The following is a 20,814-nucleotide window of genomic DNA, read 5'->3' on the forward strand; positions in this document are numbered from 1 at the left end:
GGATCGAGTCATACGAGGAGACGTTCCACACATCATGTGTGTTTTTATTTTACTAGAAACACCTGCTGTTGCACATACAGAGAATTGCCTTATTACCCTCGCCACAGGAGAGGGTGTTGCATCTGGGTCCGTTTGTTACTTGGCAAAAATAAATATTTGTTGATCACTTCGGTTTGTGTGTTTGTTTGTGTGTTTGTCTGTCCGCTCACTTATACTTGCCTATAGGTCACAATTTCAAACTGAACTTCACGAAACTTCACCAAATGGTAGAGTTGGTAGTCCGACAGAATCCTATTTATTTTTGAGGTCAAAAGATCAACAACATAGGCCAAAGGTCAACAACCTTCTCAAATTTCTAAAATCCACAATTTTCATCCGATTGACTTGAAATTTGAAGAGGATTTACATATCGGCTAACTGAATTCAACCACCAACTATTTTTTGAGGTCAACATAAGCGAAAAGGTCAACATATGCCAAAAGTTCAACATAGGTCAAAAAGTCAACATAGGCCAAAAAGTCAACATAGGCCAAAAAGTCAACAACATTTTCAAATTTCTAAAATCATCAATTTACGTCTGATTGACTTGAAATTTGAATAGGATTTTCATATCAGCTAACTGAATTCAACCACCAACTATTTTTGAGATCAGCATAGGCCAAAAGATCAACATGGCCAAAGGTCAACAACATTTTCAAATTTCTAAAATCCTCAATTTTCATCTAATTCACTTGAAATTTGAATAGGATTTTCATATCAGTTAACTGAATTCAACTAACAACTATTTTTGAGATCAACTTAGGTGAAAAGGTCACCATTGGTCACAACGTCAACATAGGGCAAAGGTCAACCACTTTTTTCAAATTTCTAAAATCCTCAATTTTCATCGGATTGACTTGAAATTTGAATAGGATTTTCATATCAGCAAATTGAATTCAACCACCAATTATATTTGAGGTTAACCTTGGCCAAAAGGTAAACTTCGGCCAAATTTCTAAAATTGTCACTTTTCATCCGATTAACTTAAAATTTGAAGACCATTTGCAAATCAGGTCACAGAATTCAACCACCAATTATTCGGGAGGTCAAAAGGATGCTCTACTGAGTGCCATTCTACTTTGTTTTATTTTGCTGAGTGTCGCTCTCAGTGATTTTTCATTTGTTTGTCTGTCTGTCTCTGGTTTGTCTGCAACTTTCTTTGGATGCTTTCTCTGCAACCATTGGTCCGATTGCCAAGAAAATTTCAAAACAGGAGCACCTCCTCGTGTAGAATTTTTTTAATGATAATTATGATATCATAGGTCATGTGGTATGGGCACCATCTTGGAAAAACCGAAAAACTTTGCACGTCTATCTCAGAAACCGCTCCATGGAAAAAAATTGAAACATGGCTCATTGTCAAGTACTTGCCATGGGGAATAACATATATTCATGATGATGTCATCGTTTCCTTCATTATGGCGTCATAATTGGACAAGTAGAACGCTTGATCCGATCAGTTTGAAATTTCTTGAACATGATCTACTCAAACATTGTACGTGAGATTTAAATTGATGATGTCATCGCTCTCGTGGTTCGGCAGCCATATTGGATTGAATAGAAATCTACGTCGTCAATAAACCACACCAACACAGCAGCTGATAAACACCACACAAACACGTCCTGGTGAGTGTCTGCAATCTGATTGCTCTTTCTTGTTTAATATAGGAAGATTATGTAAAATAGCAATAAATTATTCTGGTGTTAACTGCACAACAGGTAACAGGTGATACTGCTCTTTGTAAATTTACACGTAACCTGTATGGCAGTATGCACACATTTTTATACGTACATGCTACTACACCTGTTTCCGATTTGGTACATTATGTACTGGGCCCGTTTCATGCATGCTATTCCCTCTGCCTCTCCGTATATGATAGCGTTTAGGTCGATTTCCTCTGTATAATTTCGGTTTATAAAGAAACTAACAACAAGCACAATTTATTTTTATGGTAAATACATATTGTATCCAACTTAATGCCAAACTAAAGCTGACGATCTGTACTTTATAGTTTGGTCAGCAGTTCCGCCTTTCATCGACAGGCTCTAATGGCGTGAAAATAAATGGCTCCCACATTGCGATGGACAAGAGCAGGAAGCTGCTGTTACATTGTACACACGCTTTTATCTCATGAAATAATGACAGCACTACTGATACAAAATTGGAAAGCATTTACAAACAAACAGTATTTCCCACAGTACATAACAGATGTAATCTATAAGGGTACTTGAGGTCACTATTACACTCTCAAATCATCTCATTCACAACATTTCCACCACCTTTTTCATGCATTTTTTGGATTAGCACATTACAAGGGAATACAAGGAATTTGGAGAAGGCCTTTTGTCCTATTTTACATGCTTTATTTCACCAAGGGGGAGGATGTTGTTAGGGGGAGGAGAACAATGGGGTAGGTACAAGGACTTCAGGTGTTTTTTTGAGACCAGAAATGTCACTTCACCACCTGTCCCTCTGTTTTTTTTTTTGTTTTTTTGTTTTTGTATACAAGATCGAGGCTCGTTAAAGAGCGAACATTAATCACACAGAAAGACAAACAAACACATAAAACAAATAACATCGGGAGCAGTAGACAAGATGGGGAGAGAGGGGGAAGGACACAAACACAACATTTGAGAGCAGGGACCGAGAGACATGGAGACATCGAGAGAACTGAGAGAGGGAGAGGGCTTTGGGGGGAGGCATGGGAAGGGGGGGGGGGGGGGAAGGGGAATAAAACATATGGACACTGCCAGGACTTCCAGGAAAGAAGTTGGAATTTCAAACAAGGTGGATCTGGGGTGAATTAGCGGGGGTAGAAAAGATCAAGGTTTTGGATGGGGGAAGATAAGAGATGGTGGTGAACAGCTGTTTTAAAGACCTGGAGGGAGGAGTGGGATTGAAGGGAGTGTGGGAGTTTGTTCCAGAGGCAGGAGAAAAGAGGAATGAAAGAGTGAAGGTGAGCAGAGAGCCGAGATTTCGGCAGTTTAACCATCAGAGGGTGGCTGGCAGATCTTGTGCGACCTGTAGGAATATTTGGGGGACAGAGCACAGAGAGAGCTGGGGGAGCAAGGCCGGAGAGGAGTCGGTAGAAGACAGAATATGCTAGCATGCTAGCATATGTGGTTAGCATATACCTCTCTTTCAAAAATTTGTGGAAAATATTCATCGTCCTTATTTTTCCACCGAAGCAGAACGACTGAGTCTTTCTTATGAAGACTAATTTCCAATTCGCTTCAGTTAATATTGGATTTTATAACATTTTAATATATCTTTATTTTGTTATTTCCACTATCATGTAGTTTCCTACTTGTTCCAAAAGTACAATTAATTAGGCAGTGTGCGCAATGAAAGTTTTTAGCTCTAGATTTGTTCAAAAGAATGGTCCATTATGCGAAAACGTTGTGCTGCCTTTAGAACAACAACGTGGGAGTTTTGTCATCGGATCTGATTTCCTACAAAAGTGAACGTTGAATGTTTGTTATTCAGGGGTCTCCCAGAGAATTTAATTTTGTGATTATTGTTCAGATGTGTGGGGTGTTTGTGGGTGTTTTTGGCTTGCTGCTTCTGCTCCACCACTTCCGGTGGACCAAGAAGAACATTGAGGGATCTGATCCGTAAATATCATGGCGTTGTAATCTTGAATGACAACTGGAATAAGGAAGTCCCAATACCGAGGCCAGCCTGGTGCTGGCTTAGCGCTTAGGGTGCCGGCTTGGGATCCTAGGATCCTGGGTTCGAATCCCGGTCGATCGCTGAATTAACGCCAGGGGGGTTGACTCAGCCTGTCATCCTTCCGAGGTCGGTAAATTGAGTGCCAGCTCACTGGTAATTGGGGCACTGCATCAGTGGCACAAACAACCTTCCAGAAAAATGATGCAACCAGCAGCCACAGGCTGCATACGAAACGACAGCAATTCCAAGGCCAGGCTGACAGGTCACATATTGCTTTGATAACGGCAGCAGGATAACATTGACTCACAAATCGAGCAATGCCAAATGCAATGCTCAGACTTTCCTCTACCCAGTTTCATTGTTTGGGTCCCCTACCCGGTAGCACCTCTAACTCTGTTCTCTTCTGGCTCTGTCTGCTCTATTCTCATGTCTACTGCTGATTACTGTTCATCTGGGACATCATGGGTTCTCCACGGAGCAACTCCCTAACAGTCCCGGTCCCCCAACCTTTACGCCACTGTTCGTAGGGGAACCGTCAAATGTATTTACCATATTTCCCCTTTCTTTCCATAGAGCTCGTGGGTGATCCGGCTTCCCCAATTTGCCTTATGGTCCCATCCATTTCTATAACGCTTCCTGGGACCATACTATGCACACCCACCAGGCACTCTTTTATTTTACTACTCTGGGCTTTTCACAAAGCCCGGAGGGAGCATGCCAATCCGTACTATCTAAACTCTGCCTGCCCGTGCACATGGGTGGTCCACAATGTAGGACCGTCGGCTTGTCCCTCCGCTCACCCAAAACCGCAGCCATGCTTTCTATCCCCTGGGGAAGCCGCCCTGGCTCTGATCCTATTCCGTCCACATCTAAATAAAATACCAACGAACCTCGTCAGCGCTCGCCAAATGATTCAGTCATTCCAGGTTGGATTTATGGGCCTGTTCGCCACGATACCGTTGCTATTGGAACCATGGAGCCAGTCAAGGTGGCAAGCTGATCGGTGCCATACACCCGTTCTCTAAGAGCGACCGAGTGGAGTCGGCAGGGGCAGACACGACTGCTTGTTCTGGGCACGAATCGCCCAAACCATATCTGTCCTTTTAACGGACGTGAATCATTATTATCATGATCAGGAACACTCAAATGCACCCCGAGCCCAAGTGGTTTTAAAATGTATAGGCACATGGGTTGGGGATATAGTTAAAAGCAATGCAATGATTATTAATTCCACTACCCAAAATACATTACCACTACCAAACAAAGGAACAGTAGATTCCTTAATCAAACTACTTCTTAAGGCCTCTTTCATACAACAGGAGATAGCATGGACGAGACAAAATTCCACGGCTGTGCCTGGCAAGACACAGCAAGTGTAACATTGTGGAACTTTGACGAGGCTTGATCGTCCTGGCAAGCATGGTACAAAATCCATGAGGAGGAATCTCGGGCTGATCGCGGCAGGGTGCAGAGGCTTCGGTAGGAGGGCAAGCCCTCAGCAACAGCGGCGTGTCTATCGTGCCAAACCACGCATGAAACCCATACAGGCTTCCACGCCAGGGTCCAAGTTCCCACTCGACTCCCCCCTGCTCACACCCTCCTTTATCCTCTCTGCTCCATGTCATTGCACCTCATCAGCCACACTTCCTGGTTGGCAGTCCGGTCGTTAATCAAGGCGTGCCCCACCCTTTAGCTTCGCGCAAACTCCAGCGACATGGCACGGGCATGCCCTTTTTTGTCGATCCCGCGGCTTCCCACCAAAACTTGCTCCTGATGGCCTGGCGTTCTCTTGCAAAGAACATTTAAGGTGAAAACCTTTAAAAGGAGGCATCCAGGGATGTTGGTTTTAGTCGCACATTAGGAAAGGGGAGATAGCAGATTTCTACACTTAAAACTACGCATATTCTATATTGTAATGAAATTACCTCACGCTTACGCTAATACATGCAATATGGGAGATAACTACCCTACAACTATACAAATTTACCTACCCCCCTAGATCTGATGTGTCATTCCCACAACAATATCAACTACGAAGTCCTGAACCAGCTGAACACTGTGCATGCTGAGAATCGCAGCTGCGAGTACCAGAAATATAATTCAATAAAATAACAATATATATAATTGCCGAACTGAGCAAATGAAAATAAGGATGAGAAAAGAAACGATGAAAATATTGATATTGACGTCAGCTACTCCAAATGGTTTTTGATGATAATTGCAGTTTTAAGGCAGGCATTCTGAGCAGCATAGTAATGTCTTACTTCGACATAATTCATGTAAAGCTTCCTCGGTTATAGTCATGGTTTAAAAAATAAACGTTATCAGTAAATTACACACCGTAGAAAGAAAAGAAATAACATTGCTAATTTTGCTGCTGGCTGGTGTAATCTATGGTTGCCAGTGAGGTTATTCCACCAACCTCCTCCTCCGCCCTCCATTGTTTTATTTTCTTCCCCTCTCACTTGCATACTTGCCAAAAGGATACATTTATTTCCCCACAAACGATATAATTGGTTGACAAAAAGTTGACAAGATTGTATGTTCACCTCTGGTGCGAAACGAGACCTGCAGACGTTTTGAGCATTAACCCTTCGTCAGAGCAGAAGTGTTAACCCCCAACTTCATCCGGGCCTCGTATTCCACGGCGGTCGGTAATGATGCTCCTCTCAACCTGATTTGATCAAATCCATTTTTGTCTTGTACTCCAACGAAGACCGATACCAGCCTTCGCAGATACCACTAGAACAGCACTCGGTAGAGCGCACACCTCCGCCAGGCTGAACAGTTTCTTTTGTATCCCAATGATAGACAGGATCTGGATTCGGACCTGAACCAAAATCTAATCGGATTGTTCTTGTCATCTACCCAACTTTCACCTAGTTTAGTCATAACCATAAGTAATCAATAACTTTTTTTAAATATCATGTTATATATCGCTTTTCACCCGATCTCTCAATGGTGAAGAATCACTTAAAAATTAAATAATTCTCGTATCTGATTCCATATTCAGATCTTCACCAAAATCTAATCGATTCATCTTTGTCACTCACACAACTTCTCCACCATGTTTCGTCCAAATCCGTCCACAACTTTTTGAGATATCCTGCTATATATAGTTTTTGGCCCGATCTCCCAATGGTGAAGAATCTCTTCAAAAAAAATTATAGTAGCCGGATCCGGATCTTCACTAAAATCTAATAATTACTCCCGCAAGGGAGTAATGCATTCGATCGTGTGTGTGTGTGTGTGTGTGTGTGTGTGTGTGTGTGTGTGTGTGTGTGTGTGTGTGTGTGTGTGTGTGTATGTTCGTGTGTGTGTATGTTCGTGTGTGTGTATGTTCGTCTGTGTGTGTGTGTGTGTATGTTCGTGTGTTTGTGAACAAGATATCTGGAAAAGTTCTGAACGGATTTGGATGAAAGTTGGTGGGATGATTGCCCTTGCGATAAGGAAGAATTGATTAGTTTTTGGTGAAGCTCAGGATATTATTCCGGATCCAGGAATTTTTTGAAGGAATGTTTACCATTGGAAGGAAGATAGGGCTCATTTTTTTTTAACATTATCTTCTATATATTCTATATTTAACATTGTGATATGAAAATAGTTTTCATATTTGTTGTAAATGTAGTTTAAACTCATGGTTATGCGTTAGAGCGGTGTATTTTTTTTAGCAACGTTGTCTTCAATGTTTTTTTCTTTCTAATAAAGACATATTCTGTCATTTTAAAACCACCAAAGTGTGTATTAGGTTTCCCCGTTTCATAAAATGTATCGTTTGATACGTATAATGCTTTAAAACTGTTGTTTTTTTTGTTGTTGTTTGTTTTTACCTCAGAAGAGATATCAACATTTACCTCAGCGAATGTCAATCGCGGTGTCAGTATTTGATGAACTTATAAAGACTTAGGTGAGTTATAAGTGTGACCAGCATGTGCACGGGATTCTTCCCAGAAGAATGAGTGGTCGCATTAGCTTGTACGGCTTAAAATGAGCGAGTTTTGTTTTGACCTTTGGACCAGTTTTACATGTTGTATCCCTAAGGAATGAAACGAACTTTTTTCCTGGCTTACAATTTTATTTGAAGTCACACATGCCTCAAAATACACTCACTTATATAGAATTGAACGCTGAATCCGAAAATGTAAGTGAAATTGCCTTGTTTTTTTTTTTTTTACATTATCTTCTATATATTCTAAATATATATCTGTGCAGTGTCTGTGTTGTGTTGTCTTGTCTTGTGTTGTCACTGAACTACTCCCTCAAACTTTTGTGAAATCGTACTATTCCAACTTGACCCACGGCGGGAGTATGCGCTCTACTGAGTGGCGTTCTAGTTTCATCCTTGTCGCATGCGCTACATCTCCGCCAAGTTTCGTCCGAATCCGTCCACAACTTTTTGAGATATTTTGTTCACAAACAAACAAACAAACAGACAGGGGTGAAAACATAACCTCCATCCACCTTTCCAAACATAACATCCACCAAGCCGACAAACATATGAGGTGACAAACACAGGGGAGCCAGGACGTTCTGTGTGCTCGAGACATGCTCTCCCTTCCGCAGTCTGTTTATCTTCGTGCTTGTAATTCAAGTGTAATGTCATGTTTAGCAAGTGCCATGTCATGCACATTGAACTTTTGACAAACCTGGAAGGCTGATAAAGTTTGCTCCATTTCCATGCAGAAATCCAAGCGGACATGGCGTGCATCGGAACAACCTTATAATCACAGTGAAGTAACAAGGGCTTGACATTGGTGAGGCAAGCATCCGATACACAACCAAAATACAACAACAAATGAGCGGGTTGAGGTTAAAATAATAATCATAACGGTGTATTTACCTCCGCCACCAAAGGTGGATGGACGTTGGGTTTTCACCACTGTCTCTCTGTTTGTTTATCTGTTTGTCTGTGAACAAAATAGCTCAAAAAGTTGCGTTCAGATTAGGATGAAACTTGGCAGAGAGGTGGTGTATGTGATAAGGCCGAAATGATTAGATTTTGGTGAAGATCCGGATTCCGATCCGGCTAGTAGAATTTTTAAAGTGATTCTTCAACATTGGGAGATGGGGGCAAAACCGATACATAGCACGATATCTCAAAACGTTGTGGATGGATTTGGACGAAACTTGGTAGACAGATTGTGTGTGTGACAAGGACTAATCGATTCGATTTTGGTGAAGATTTGAATATGGATTCGGATATGATAATTATTTAATTTCTAAATGATTCTTCACGATTGAGTGATCGGGTTCAAACCGATACATAGCACGATATCTCAAAAGGTTATGGACGGATTTGGAAGAAACTTGGTGGACAGGTTGTGTGTGTGACAAGGACTAATCGATTAGATTTTGGTGAAGATTTGAATATGGATTCAGATACGATAATTATTTAATTTCAAAGTGATTCTTCACTATTGAGTGATCGGGCTCAAACCGATACATAGCACGATATCTCAAAAAGTTATCAACGGATTTGGACAAAACTTGGTAGAGAGGTTGTGTGTGTGACAAGGACTAATCGATTCGATTTTGGTGAAGATTTGAATATGGGTTCAGATACGATAATTATTTAATTTCTAAGTGATTCTTCACTATTGAGTGATCGGGCTCAAACCGATACATATCACGATATCTCAAAAAGTTATGGACGGATTTGGACAAAACTTGGTTGACAGATTGTGTGTGTGACAAGGACTAATCGATTCGATTTTGGTGAAGATCTGAATATGGATTTCGGATATGATAATTATTTAATCTTAAGTGAATCTTCACCATTGGGTGATATGGCCAATCAGGTGGAGGTTTGCTCTCTTCTGAGTGCCGTTCTAGTTTGTTTTGTAACGTTCTTTTCTTTGGACAAAATTGATGTTCATTGTGAATAGGCCGTTATGTTTAAAAACCTTTATTTCAAAACAAATTGATTTTCAACTCCAACAATTTCCCAAGAAACCTTGAAGTAACACTGAATGCTTTGCTGACCTCATAAGCAAAGTCATGGAATCGATAATTGCAGGAGACTTCAAGACTTGTGTTTTCTCTATCTCTGATCTGTGACCATCAATTTGACTTCCACCCAGACCATCTTTTAATGCAATAAACATCTATATTCTCAATTTGTTCCTCCTTAAGGACCGGCTGGAAAATTCCCTGATTTATGTAATGTAGCCTCTGGAGTTCCTTGGCCTCACCATCAGTAAGGATCTATATTTTATTTATTTATCATGTGCACACATGCACACAGATACACAAGACAGCAGCAGACTTCACTTCAGGCAATCATAGCCAGCGACCTTGGGGAAGTGACGTAACTTCCCGGTGCGCTCGCTCCAGGTGCCGGCGAACCCATATTGTGACATCACCTTTCTCTCCACAGTCACCGGGGCAATTGAGGAGAAATCTCCCCTCCCCTTCCCCCTTGGGATAACAACACATGGGTTATATCCATGCTCTGTCCTATAAAAGCTGAAGGTAAAGCGAGAAAACAGCATTTGTAACTTTTGGTATGACTCGGCCATGGTGGGGATCGAGGCCAAACCTCGCAGACTGCAATGTTGTCTCTCAGACCATAACACCACTGTGTCTGGTTGCCACTAAGAACATGTCTTTGGCAGATTCCATAGTCAAGCTGGTCTCCAAAGCTGATTGCTGTCTCGGAATTCCCTGCATGGCCAAATCCTTCCTCTGTTGGCCCTTAGTGGGGCAACTTAGCATAACAATTGTGCATTTTGTGAGGAAAGCACCAAATTTGGCACACTAGTAGACTATCATATTATGAAAAGATCTGGATATTGGGCCATCTCAGATTCAGAGATTTGATTTTTGCAAGATTTCGATTCGATTGGGATCGAAGAGAACACCTTCTTCGTCTTCTGTACAGTGAAGTTGCCAGCCCTGAATTCTCTGGCTACATCTGGGTGCTTCATTGGGAGTGCAACCATGTCCCTCAGGTGAACAGGGACCCACCTGGCATAGTGTGTGTGGTCTAAGGCATGGAACCATAGGACCAGTTCCGTCAGGGCATCAAGGTACATCGTGAATGAAGCCTGCCGCAGAGAACGCACGTAGACCAGTACCAACATCTCTAGTTCCAGCACAGTTGCCCAGTACTGAAAGTTGGGAATGTCTTCTCCGCTCTGGTGACACCAGTCTTTGAACTCAGGCATCATCAGCATATGTCATACAGTGGCGTTCATACGCACGGTGTTGCAGAATGTGCAGTGCCGCTGCAGTGATTTGATGAGCTCTTCTTGTGCGGGTGACGTGGACAGTTCGCAGGAAGGAGTCGGCCGTGCCTGGCGTTGCAATCTCAGCTTGCAAATCTGCAAAATCTGCAAATCTTGAAAAAAATCAAATCTCTGAATCTGAGATGGCCCAATATCCAGATCTTTTCATAATATGATAGTCTAGTAGTGTGCCAAATTTGGTGCTTTCCTCACAAAATGCACAATTGTTATGCTATATTTAGCTTAGCTGCCGGACTACCTAGCTTATCAGGATGCACAAATCCTTGATCAAGTGTCGTGGAACATGGCTCCCCACGATGGACTAGCGCTGCTGCTTACCATCCTGCTCATGTTGAGGCCATTTAATCTTCGGCCCTGCATATCACTGTAATTTTGCTTCAGGAAGCCGAAGGTCTGCTTCTTGTTCGCCATACGCAGGATGGTGGTCTTGCAACTTTTTTACCTGCTCTGTTCTGGTCTTGCTCCTCCTGTCTTATCACCTCTCTACCCAGCCTCTTCCCCTCTATTTTTCATTTGTTTTGCCAAAAACCTTTTCCTTGTTACCCTCCCCAAGTCTAAACTCGATGCTCACCTGGAGTCTTTCAGAGCCCTATTTTCTCAGCTGTTGAACTGCTTTCCTGAGTCCGTTGTCTACAGCTCTTCCCTACAGGATCAGGTGTGCTCCCACAACCACCTCTTCATCTCTCTCATTTCCACTGCTGTGCTTTCCGACACCCACTGAAACCTTGTCCCCAGCATTCTCGTACGGTTCTGTTCACAGAGGAACATTTGTTTGTTGTTGTGTTGTGCTTTTATTCTGTTCATCCTTTGATCCTTGATACCTTCTTTAAAAAAAGGGTTTTTAACCTAACTCTGCTGCACGTGATGTCATGTCCATATAAACACCCAATTAGGGCTTTCCCTGGGTTTGCTCAGTATTTTGAACAAAAGTATATCCAAGTATCATTTCAAATAAATCATCCAACATTGTGCAAAGAAAGTCACTTTTTTGCAAAAGCATGAGGGAACTAGAACGGCACTCAGTGGAGTGGACACCTTCACCTGGCTGGACAGTTTACGTTTTGTATCTCACTGATCAGCCGAATCTGCATGCATACCTTAACCAAAACCTAATCAATTCGTCCCTTGTCATACACCGAACCTGTCCACCATGTTTCGTCCGAATTTTCACGGGGGTCAACCAAGATACCCTGCTACACGATACTTGCCAAATCCACCCCCCCCCCCCCCTAACGTGCCATTGATCCGTGAAATTGTCCATTTCATCAAGATTATAATTGACGATCTTGATCAAAGCTCGGGTCAATAGGATGAAAAGTGACGATTTTTCAGATGAAAAAGGATTTTAGACGTTTGACCTTGAGTTGACCTTTGACCTTTTGACCTCATAAACAGTTGTTTTCTCTATTTAGTGAGTCAATGTGCAAATGCTTTTCAATTTTCAAGTCAATCGGATGAAAGTTTATGGTTGTTCAGATGAAAATTGATGCTATTGGAAGTCTGACCTTGACTTGACCGTTGACCTTCGGGTTCTTCAAGGGTCTTAGGGTTAAAATTTGGTCTTAGGTGATTTAAGGTCTATGGGGTGTAAAGGTCCAAAGGGTATAAAGATCGAACATGGTCTAAGTCTAAGAGGTCAAAAAGGTTTAAGGACTGTTACGGTCTGCACGTCTAAAAGGTGTGTTCTAATAGTCCGTAAATAATAGAAATAGTTCATGTTCCAATAATTAATTAATGCATGTACTCACGGGGGTCGACGAAGCTTTCACCTTGATGAAGATTCACCATCCACCCGTGTTTTTTGGTTTCATATCCAGTGTGTGTGTGTATGTCAAGTGAATCGGTTGAAAATTTACGATTTCTGTGACATTGGCTTTTGACCTGTTGACCTCAAAAGCAAAAGGCTTCCAGCTCGTCGCTACCTGTACCAGGTGGTGAAGATCGGAGTAAAAAAAATTACCATTGAAACAGACAGACAGAGTAACAGACCAGACAGACCAAAATATGATGTACTTGCAAAAAATATGATTCACTTCGATTTCGCACCTTCGGTGGCAGAGGTAACAAAAATTGTCACAAATGCATCCTTCAATGTCACTCACACCCCAGGTGCGATTTTGATGTCCCAGTGCCACGTTCGGCTACATGTACACACCCTTCTGCCGGTTTTGACCTAGATATCGCAGTTTCCTGCTGTTTCCGTGTCGTTCGATTGGTGCATGGCTTGCCATTCTCTGCTGGGTTTTACACTTGCCACCATCAGCTGTGCTCGGGACCTCGGGGCAAAATGTAGGAGCGGCACCAGATTCCTTTGGCATCTTGCGCATTTACCATTAATCTCCCTGCCTTTGTTGCCAACCCATTCGGGCCCTGCCACTCAGGCCTACTCCGTTCTTCGGGGGTTTCGTGCACAACGTGGTGTAACTACTAACAACGGATTTGTAAGGTTCTTGCACTCGGTTCCTAATCAAGAGGTGTACGATCTCGCCAAGGGAGTCATGGCTGGTAGGAGTCCCTCCAATAAAGGCACGGTGGAGGCTGTTCCAGTGCCGCCATTGTTGTCCTTGCTGTAAAAGGCCTTGTTTCGAGCAACCATTCATTCCCCTACATAGCGGTCCACCCCTAGCTCCCCCCCTTGCAATGATGTGCACCTTTTGACAGCATGGCGCACCAGTTTGTTTCCTGCTGGTTTTCCTGTATCCAGTCGATTATCCGAAGAACTTGTATTCCAGAAATGATATAAACACTTTTGATTGTTATTCCGACTTTTTGTTTTTTCTTCACTTAGCTTCATTTTATTTCACCTCATCTAAATTTAATTCCTATTTTCATTTACCTTTACCTCGGGCCTCGTGTGTTGGCAAAATGTGAAATTTCTTCCGCAGCGAAGATTGAAACTATTATTAAATTGTTTTCTTTTTTTCCAGCCTAATTTGTTTTGTGCCTTGGTGTATTTATTTCTCCCTTAGGTCTCTGCAAGTTGATAGGCTCCTGAGGCTCTTTACAATGTAATGCCTTTTCCACTTTATCTTTTTTTTTTTTTTCATTCTTTTTCTTTTTTTCAATGTTTGCGATGAAGTCAGTCCACCAGTACTGGATTATGCCAAACACAGGGCCTGCACTTGGCCCGTAAACTGCCATTTGATTTGTTGTTCATCCAATGTGTAATTTGATTGCCTTTGTACATGTGAGCAGATCTAAAGCCCCTGTCACACCTTGACGATTTAGCCAGCGTATGCCGACGTATCCAAATTGAGTGCTGGTGTGAGTCATACGCTGGCATACGTCGACAAATTTTGTGCATGCACAAAATTTGTCGACGAGCTCGGCGTACTACGACGTATGCCAGCGTGCTTCAGCGTGCTCTTAACGTAGCCAAATTTTTCATACGTCGGCATACGCTGGCTAAAACGTCAAGGTGTGACAGCGGCTTAAAGGAAAACTTGTTTACGAACATTCCCTCATCACTGGGAAATCACTTCAGCTTTTGTCCTTGATTTGCTGCTCTTGCTAATAATGCAACAAGTGAATGTCCTGGAGCACACGTGTGATGTGCTCGAGACTGTCTCAATGGCCATCCTTGTGCTTTGACCACATCCTGGCATTCTCTCTCCAATATCTCCTCAACTGCATGGCATCCAAGGCCCTGTACCAATGTGCTTTTCAGTATTTTATGCACGTTCTCAAGCATGCATGGTGTTGTTCTCGTTGGAATTATCTCCCCCCTTGAAGCTCACCTTCCACAAGTTGGTGTCCTGAGGCCGTTTTTTATGCCTCCGCCCCCGAAGGTGGCCGGAGGCCTCGGCGACCACATGTCCGATTGAGACAAAACTTTCGGGGTAGGAGCGACACCCATGTAGAATGTTTTCATGATAATTGTGACGTCATAGGTCATGTGGTATGGCAGCCATTTTGGATTAAACATAAATAATTAAAAATATATTTCTCTGAAACCGCTGAATGGAAAAAATTGAATCTTGGCACATTGTCAAGTACTCCCAATGGGGAACAAAAGCATGATAATGATGACATCATAGGTGAAGTGGTAGACCAGCCATAAATGTTTTAATCGAAATCCTTATAAAAATCTGATATTGCATGCACAAGATCAACTTGTATTGAAATATTAAATTTATGACATAATAGGTCACATGGTTTGGCAGCCATATTGGATTTAACCTAAAACCTGTAAAAAAAAACATGTTCTCCCAAATCACCAAATTTATTGACTCAAAACTTCACCGCTTACCCTATCGATGCGAAACTTTACAAATGTCATCTAACACCATCGCTGCATTTAGTTTGAAAATTATGACGTCATAGGTCATGTGATTTAGCAGCCATATTAGCTTGAAAGCTGATTTATTTATTTTTTACCCCTTCTCCGAAGCCGCTTCACCGATCGATGTGAAACCTGTCATGTCTGGTAAAAATGTGATACTTGAAAACAGCTGAAGGGATTTAAATCAAACTAGTTTATTTTTAGGAGAGTGAACGAGGACATCTACCCGTTGTGGGACTATGAGGAGGCATATTGGCGATGCACACATTGGTCTCGTTTTTTTTGTTTTTCAATGACCTATGTGGATGAATATTCCCTTGAGCAATTTTTTATTTCCTCATGACATGAGCTAAACTGCTTAAAACTTTTAACCATGAGCATAGCCGCAGACAAATTGTTCTTCCATCTCGTTCCATAATCACGTTGATATTTTGGTGACAAATTGTATTTTCCCTTTATCAAATTCCTTGATTTGATTTGTAACATTTGTATGGGTTCGATATAACCTGTTTTGTCCATTTGTATACGTTGTTAAAATGTTTCCGTTGACACTGATACGGTAGAAATTGAAGTGCCACAGCAAGCGGGTTGATTGATTGCAAAAATATAAAGGTGCCCTGTGCTTGCAGTTTGCTTCCTGCAAAAAGGAGACATTCGTTTTGCAATGTCCACAGCTTGAGACCTTAACCCTACCTTCCATGAAGATGTGCTTGTCTGCTCCCTCCGGCCAGCCAAGAGGTTCCGTGACCTTCGACCTGAAGAGGTCGGAGACTTGTTTTGCCTGGCGCAACGCGTCGCCGTTGTCGTGGAAACGCACAATGGGGCTTCGGCGCTTACTCTTGCCCTGCAGGTAGGTACGGCAGGTTATTATGTATTCTTTTTGTTATTCCATTGTGCGAGCATGCTGAATGCGATTCATTTTGTTTGCCGACGAACGATTCCTCCAAATCGCCAAAAGTGCTGGCTAAGCCCTGCAAGCAAAGCTCCGGTCTGCAGATTAGATCGAGCTGGAGGAAATTAATATGTTTTTCCCGGAATTTAGAATGCCGGATGCCTATTGTCTTTGCCCAGCTCTAATGGGATGGAATCCCAATACAATTTGAAATTGCGAATTTATTCGACTTCATCTGTCACAACGTTCGGCAAAGTACTTTTGACACATTCTGCTGTCGTGGAAACGTGTTGCAGACACAAACATTGACCGTGGCATTCCAGACTTCCCTTTTCATGTCCTCGTCCTTCCGGACGTGTCTGTGCATAACGTACGGTGCTTGCGAAGTCGTAAAAGCAAAGAGAACGGGACGGAGAGAAAAGAAGAGCGACACAGCAAAAGACACATTGATCGATAGGTTGATTCTGCGGAGGCAAACAAATTTGGAAGCATTGTGTAAATCGATTCCAAATTGCTGGGCTCGCTATCTCCCACGATCCCCGACCTCAGGCACACGTGTCGCTGAGAGATCAGAATGTCTGTTGTTGAGATATCGCTCCTGAATGCAGGGAAAACATTTGACTGCATTTGTAATTCCGCCCACCGGTTCATGGCCTGCCATATGTTATCGATCATGTGATAGGTGTGTTTCACCTGAACGCTCCGGCTTGACGTTCTTCATGGGAGTGGTTGCAAATGATTGCATCATGTGTACTTTGTTTACTTGTTTACTTGTGTGCATGTGTGTATATAGATATACAAGGAGGTTGACGTGTGATTTGCAAAATACCATGGAATGTGTAATTTGAACCTTTTTGCATTTGGAATTGTTTTGTTTTTTTTTGAATTTTTCAATCGAAACCTTTTTGAATTTGAACCTTTATACATTTTTGAATTATAATTTTTGAGTTGTTTTTTAAATTTTGAATCGAAACCTTTTTTTAACTCAACTGGACTATGTCCAGCTGAGTTTTTGCCGACACCCAGTGTCCGTCGTCCATCTGTCTGTCTGTCTGTCGTCTGTAAGCAATTCGACGTCTACGCTCTAAAAGTCACAAATATTGATCAGTTTTGATGAAACTTTTATGCAGCATCTTTAAGACATAAACTTTGAAAAGGGGACCCGAAAAACAACAACAACCACGGTTCCCGAAAAAGGCCAACCCCCGCTTGCGGGGAAAAATGGCCTCTAAAGGTGTTTTTTTTTTTTTTTTTTTAAGACATAAACTAGTTTGGGATTGCCTTTGGGCTTTGCACGCCCAAAAATGGTCGCGGCAGGGCGGCCATATTGAAAAATCAATTTTTGTCAATCTGGTACTTCCTAATGTAGCTAGAAGGCTGACACTTGGTGTGAGGACAGTATGTAACAAACCTCAACACATATAATAAATTCAAGTCTGAAATCTGAGAAAAGTAATTGTAGTTTTACTTTTCATGCCTCACTTAAAACTCAATTTTTTCTAGTTTCCTGTTTGAACATGAGATACCTTCAACGTTACTGTACCTCTTTAGCACATATAAACTATATAGTTTGTGGTTCTATTATGCATATTCTAACCATATTGATATAGACCAGTTGAGTTCAGGTTGCCTGGAACCTCTAGTTTAATTTGAACCTTTTTGAAAAAAAATTAGAATTCCTGAATTTGAATTTATTTTATTTTTTTGAAATTTTGAATTGAAGCCTTTTTGAAATTGAACCTTTATACATTTTTGAATTTTAATTTTTGAGTTGTTTTTTATTTTTTAATCGAAACCTTTTTGAATTTGAACCTTTTTGAAATTTTGAAAATAAAATAGAATTCCTGAATTTGAATTTATTTTATTTTTTTGAATTTTTGAATTGAAACCTTTTTGAATTTGAACCTTTATACATTTTTTAATCTTGATTTTTTAGTTTTTTAGTTTTTAATCGAAACCTTTTTTAATTTGAACCTTTTTGAAATTTGGAAAAAAAAATATAATTCCTGAATTCGAATTGTTGTTAAAAAAATTTTGAATTTTTGAATCGAAACCTTTTTGAATTTGAACCTTTATACATTTTTGAATTTTAATTCTTGAGTTGTTTTTTTATTTTTTTTATCGAAACCTTTTTTAATTTGAACCTTTTTTAAATTTTGAAAAAAAATAGAATTCCTGAATTAGAATTTTGTTTTTAATTTTTTGGAATTTTTGAATCAAAACCTTTTTGAATTTGAACCTTTATACATTTTTGAACTATAATTTTTGACTTGTTTTTTTTATTTTTCAATCGAAACCTTTTTAAATTTGAACCTTTTTGAAATAAAAATAAAAAAAATAGAATTTCTGAATTTGAATTTAAAGAATTTTTTGGGGAATTTTGGAATTGAAACCGTTTTGCATTTGAACCTTTTTGAACTTTTGAATTTTAAGTTGCACCTCGCTCACTGTCAAGAGGGAATTGCTCTGACTGTCAGGTTACGTTGGAGGTACACATCGTACAAAAAGTAAATGTAATCTTTACATCGGAAGAAATATACTCGTGGTGTTTGACAAAAGCAAGATGTGACAGTTTCTTCATGTTGCTCCCAGTGTATCAATATAGTTCATACTTTATGAACCTTCTCTCATAGCATCTAATTTCCTTGAACCTGCTTTGATGCTTCAGCTGTTACTCTTGTGGCCAAACGGATATATTTTTGTTTGTGTACACCATTGTGCTGATGTTTTACATTATTAGTCAACTCCCAACTTGTCTGGATGGGGGCCCACAGTGATTTGTACCGCATCTGATCTTTTCCTATTCCGTTGCGGTGCATTGTTTGTCGTCGTTTTCCCAATCTTCAAAACGCAAGATCTTCGCGTTGTGCCTCAAGAGTCTTTTCACTGGTTGATATATGAAGTGCCTTCTGTGTCTTGAAAGAAAACGACCTTGCGATCGAAATACATTCAATAGCAATCATTTGGTTTCCTGTTAAGCTTCAGTTTCCATTAAAGAGTGGAATTTGGGAAGCGTAAGGAAATGTGGAACCCATAGATCCATATTGCCACAACAGAAGGATTGGGGTCGGGTTCAGTGGGTTCAGTGTGAGGAGAGGTGACTGTTGTTAGTTGACCTGGGAGGAGTGGGGGGGGGGGGGGGGGCAGTGGTAGAGAATAGAGGATTGAGGGACAAACGGTTCACAATTTAGATGAATGCACTCCATGTTCTTATTCATTGTTAAAGTTCGCTTTGATCTGCAGGGCATGTCCAGATTGGCATCTGATGTAGTCTTCATATATATATACACTGGCACAGTAAGTACATCATGTGCTTTTCGAAAGTTTCAATTCTAAATATTTCTTATTTAATATGTGTTGTGTGGCATTGTTGTAAATTGTAGATATGCTGTGCCACTGTATCTTCAATTAGGCTATTCTAAAACATATATGTGAGCCTGATGTTGGCTTGACGGTTAAGCTGGCTGGCTTAAGATCACAAGGCCCCGAGTTCAAGCCCCTGTCATGCTGTTGAATTAACATCAGGTGGGTTAACCCAGCCTGTCATCCTTCCGAGGTTGGCAAAATGAGTACCAGCTTACTGGGATGAATGAACCATTCGAGTATCCTGCATCGGAGTGGCGACCCATCCAGGATTGTGCCCCATAGCCACAAAACTGCTGTGGCAGACCCTATGCATCTGAAGATGCAAAAAGTAGTGGTCAAAACATGTATGTTAAGATTTTACAATGTTTCCCTGGAAGGAGGGCTAGAAGACCCCTTGTATCTACCCCCCCTCCCCCTCCTCCCCTCAATGGGTTCCTCACAAAGTAGTCATCTGAATACTCCTATCTGTGCTTGGGTTACATTTCCAAAGTCTCTGTTTTTTCCATACAGAGTCGAGGCTCTTGGAGGAGCTATAACACAGAATGGACCACGACATAAAGATGGAAAGAGAGGGCAAAGTGAGGGAGGGGAACACACCCAATAGCAGGGCATAAGGACAAAATAGAGGGAGACTTTGAGGGAGAATGGATGTGGGAAAGACAAGGGAAGAATGAGACAAGGGAAGGAAGGAGGAAGTTGTGGGGTGCACAAGCTGGATACATGTGTAAACTTTCAATCACTGAAGTGGAAGGGAAAACTCGGGAAAAAGCAGAAAAGGGCAAAAAAAAAAAGAGGATGGTGAGGGAATGGGCAAACCCCGATAACCTGGAATCAAGGAAAATGGTGGGGCTTCATGATACACACAAAAAAGATGATGGTTATGTATTGGGGGGGGGGGGGGGGGAACTGCTATCAAAGTCACACTGGTCACATCAAAGTTATGAATGGGGCTCAATGAGATGGTGATGAGCAGCTGTCTTGAAGCACGAGAGGGAAGAATGAGATTGAGCAGACTGAGGAAGGTCGATCCACAGTTGATAGAAAAGAAGAAGGAATGAGTGGAGGTAAGCAGTGAACCTGGAGTTTGGGAGTTTCGCCTGTAGGTTACTGGCAGAACGCGTGCGCATTGCAGAAACTTGGGAGTGGGTTTGGGTAGGGGAGTGAGTCAGAGCACAGAAAGGGCAGATGATGCAAGACCAGAAATAAGGTGGTGGAAGACAAAGACCACCCACCTTTCTGCGATGTTGGAGTAACAAGCATAGGGATTCTGCTTTGTTGCAGGACATTCATATGATTTTAGGACCTACGTTTGGCA

The 20,814-nt window shown here is 41.5% G+C and overlaps 1 protein-coding gene across 2 annotated transcripts in view; it reads left to right on the top strand.

Annotated features, from left to right (window-relative positions):
* FHIT (fragile histidine triad diadenosine triphosphatase) overlaps positions 1 to 20,814 on the top strand; it is a 153,014-nt gene that overhangs the window by 90,763 nt on the left and 41,437 nt on the right. For both annotated transcript variants that reach the window (XM_068114153.2, XM_068114152.2), the window contains exon 3: positions 15,946 to 16,091. In XM_068114153.2, the coding sequence (XP_067970254.1) occupies positions 15,946 to 16,091 (146 nt within the window). The remainder of the gene's footprint in view (positions 1 to 15,945; positions 16,092 to 20,814) is intronic.

Source organism: Myxine glutinosa, chromosome 4, assembly GCF_964187855.1.
Source record: "Myxine glutinosa chromosome 4, kmMyxGlut1.1, whole genome shotgun sequence".
Taxonomy (NCBI): Eukaryota; Metazoa; Chordata; class Myxini; order Myxiniformes; family Myxinidae; genus Myxine; species Myxine glutinosa.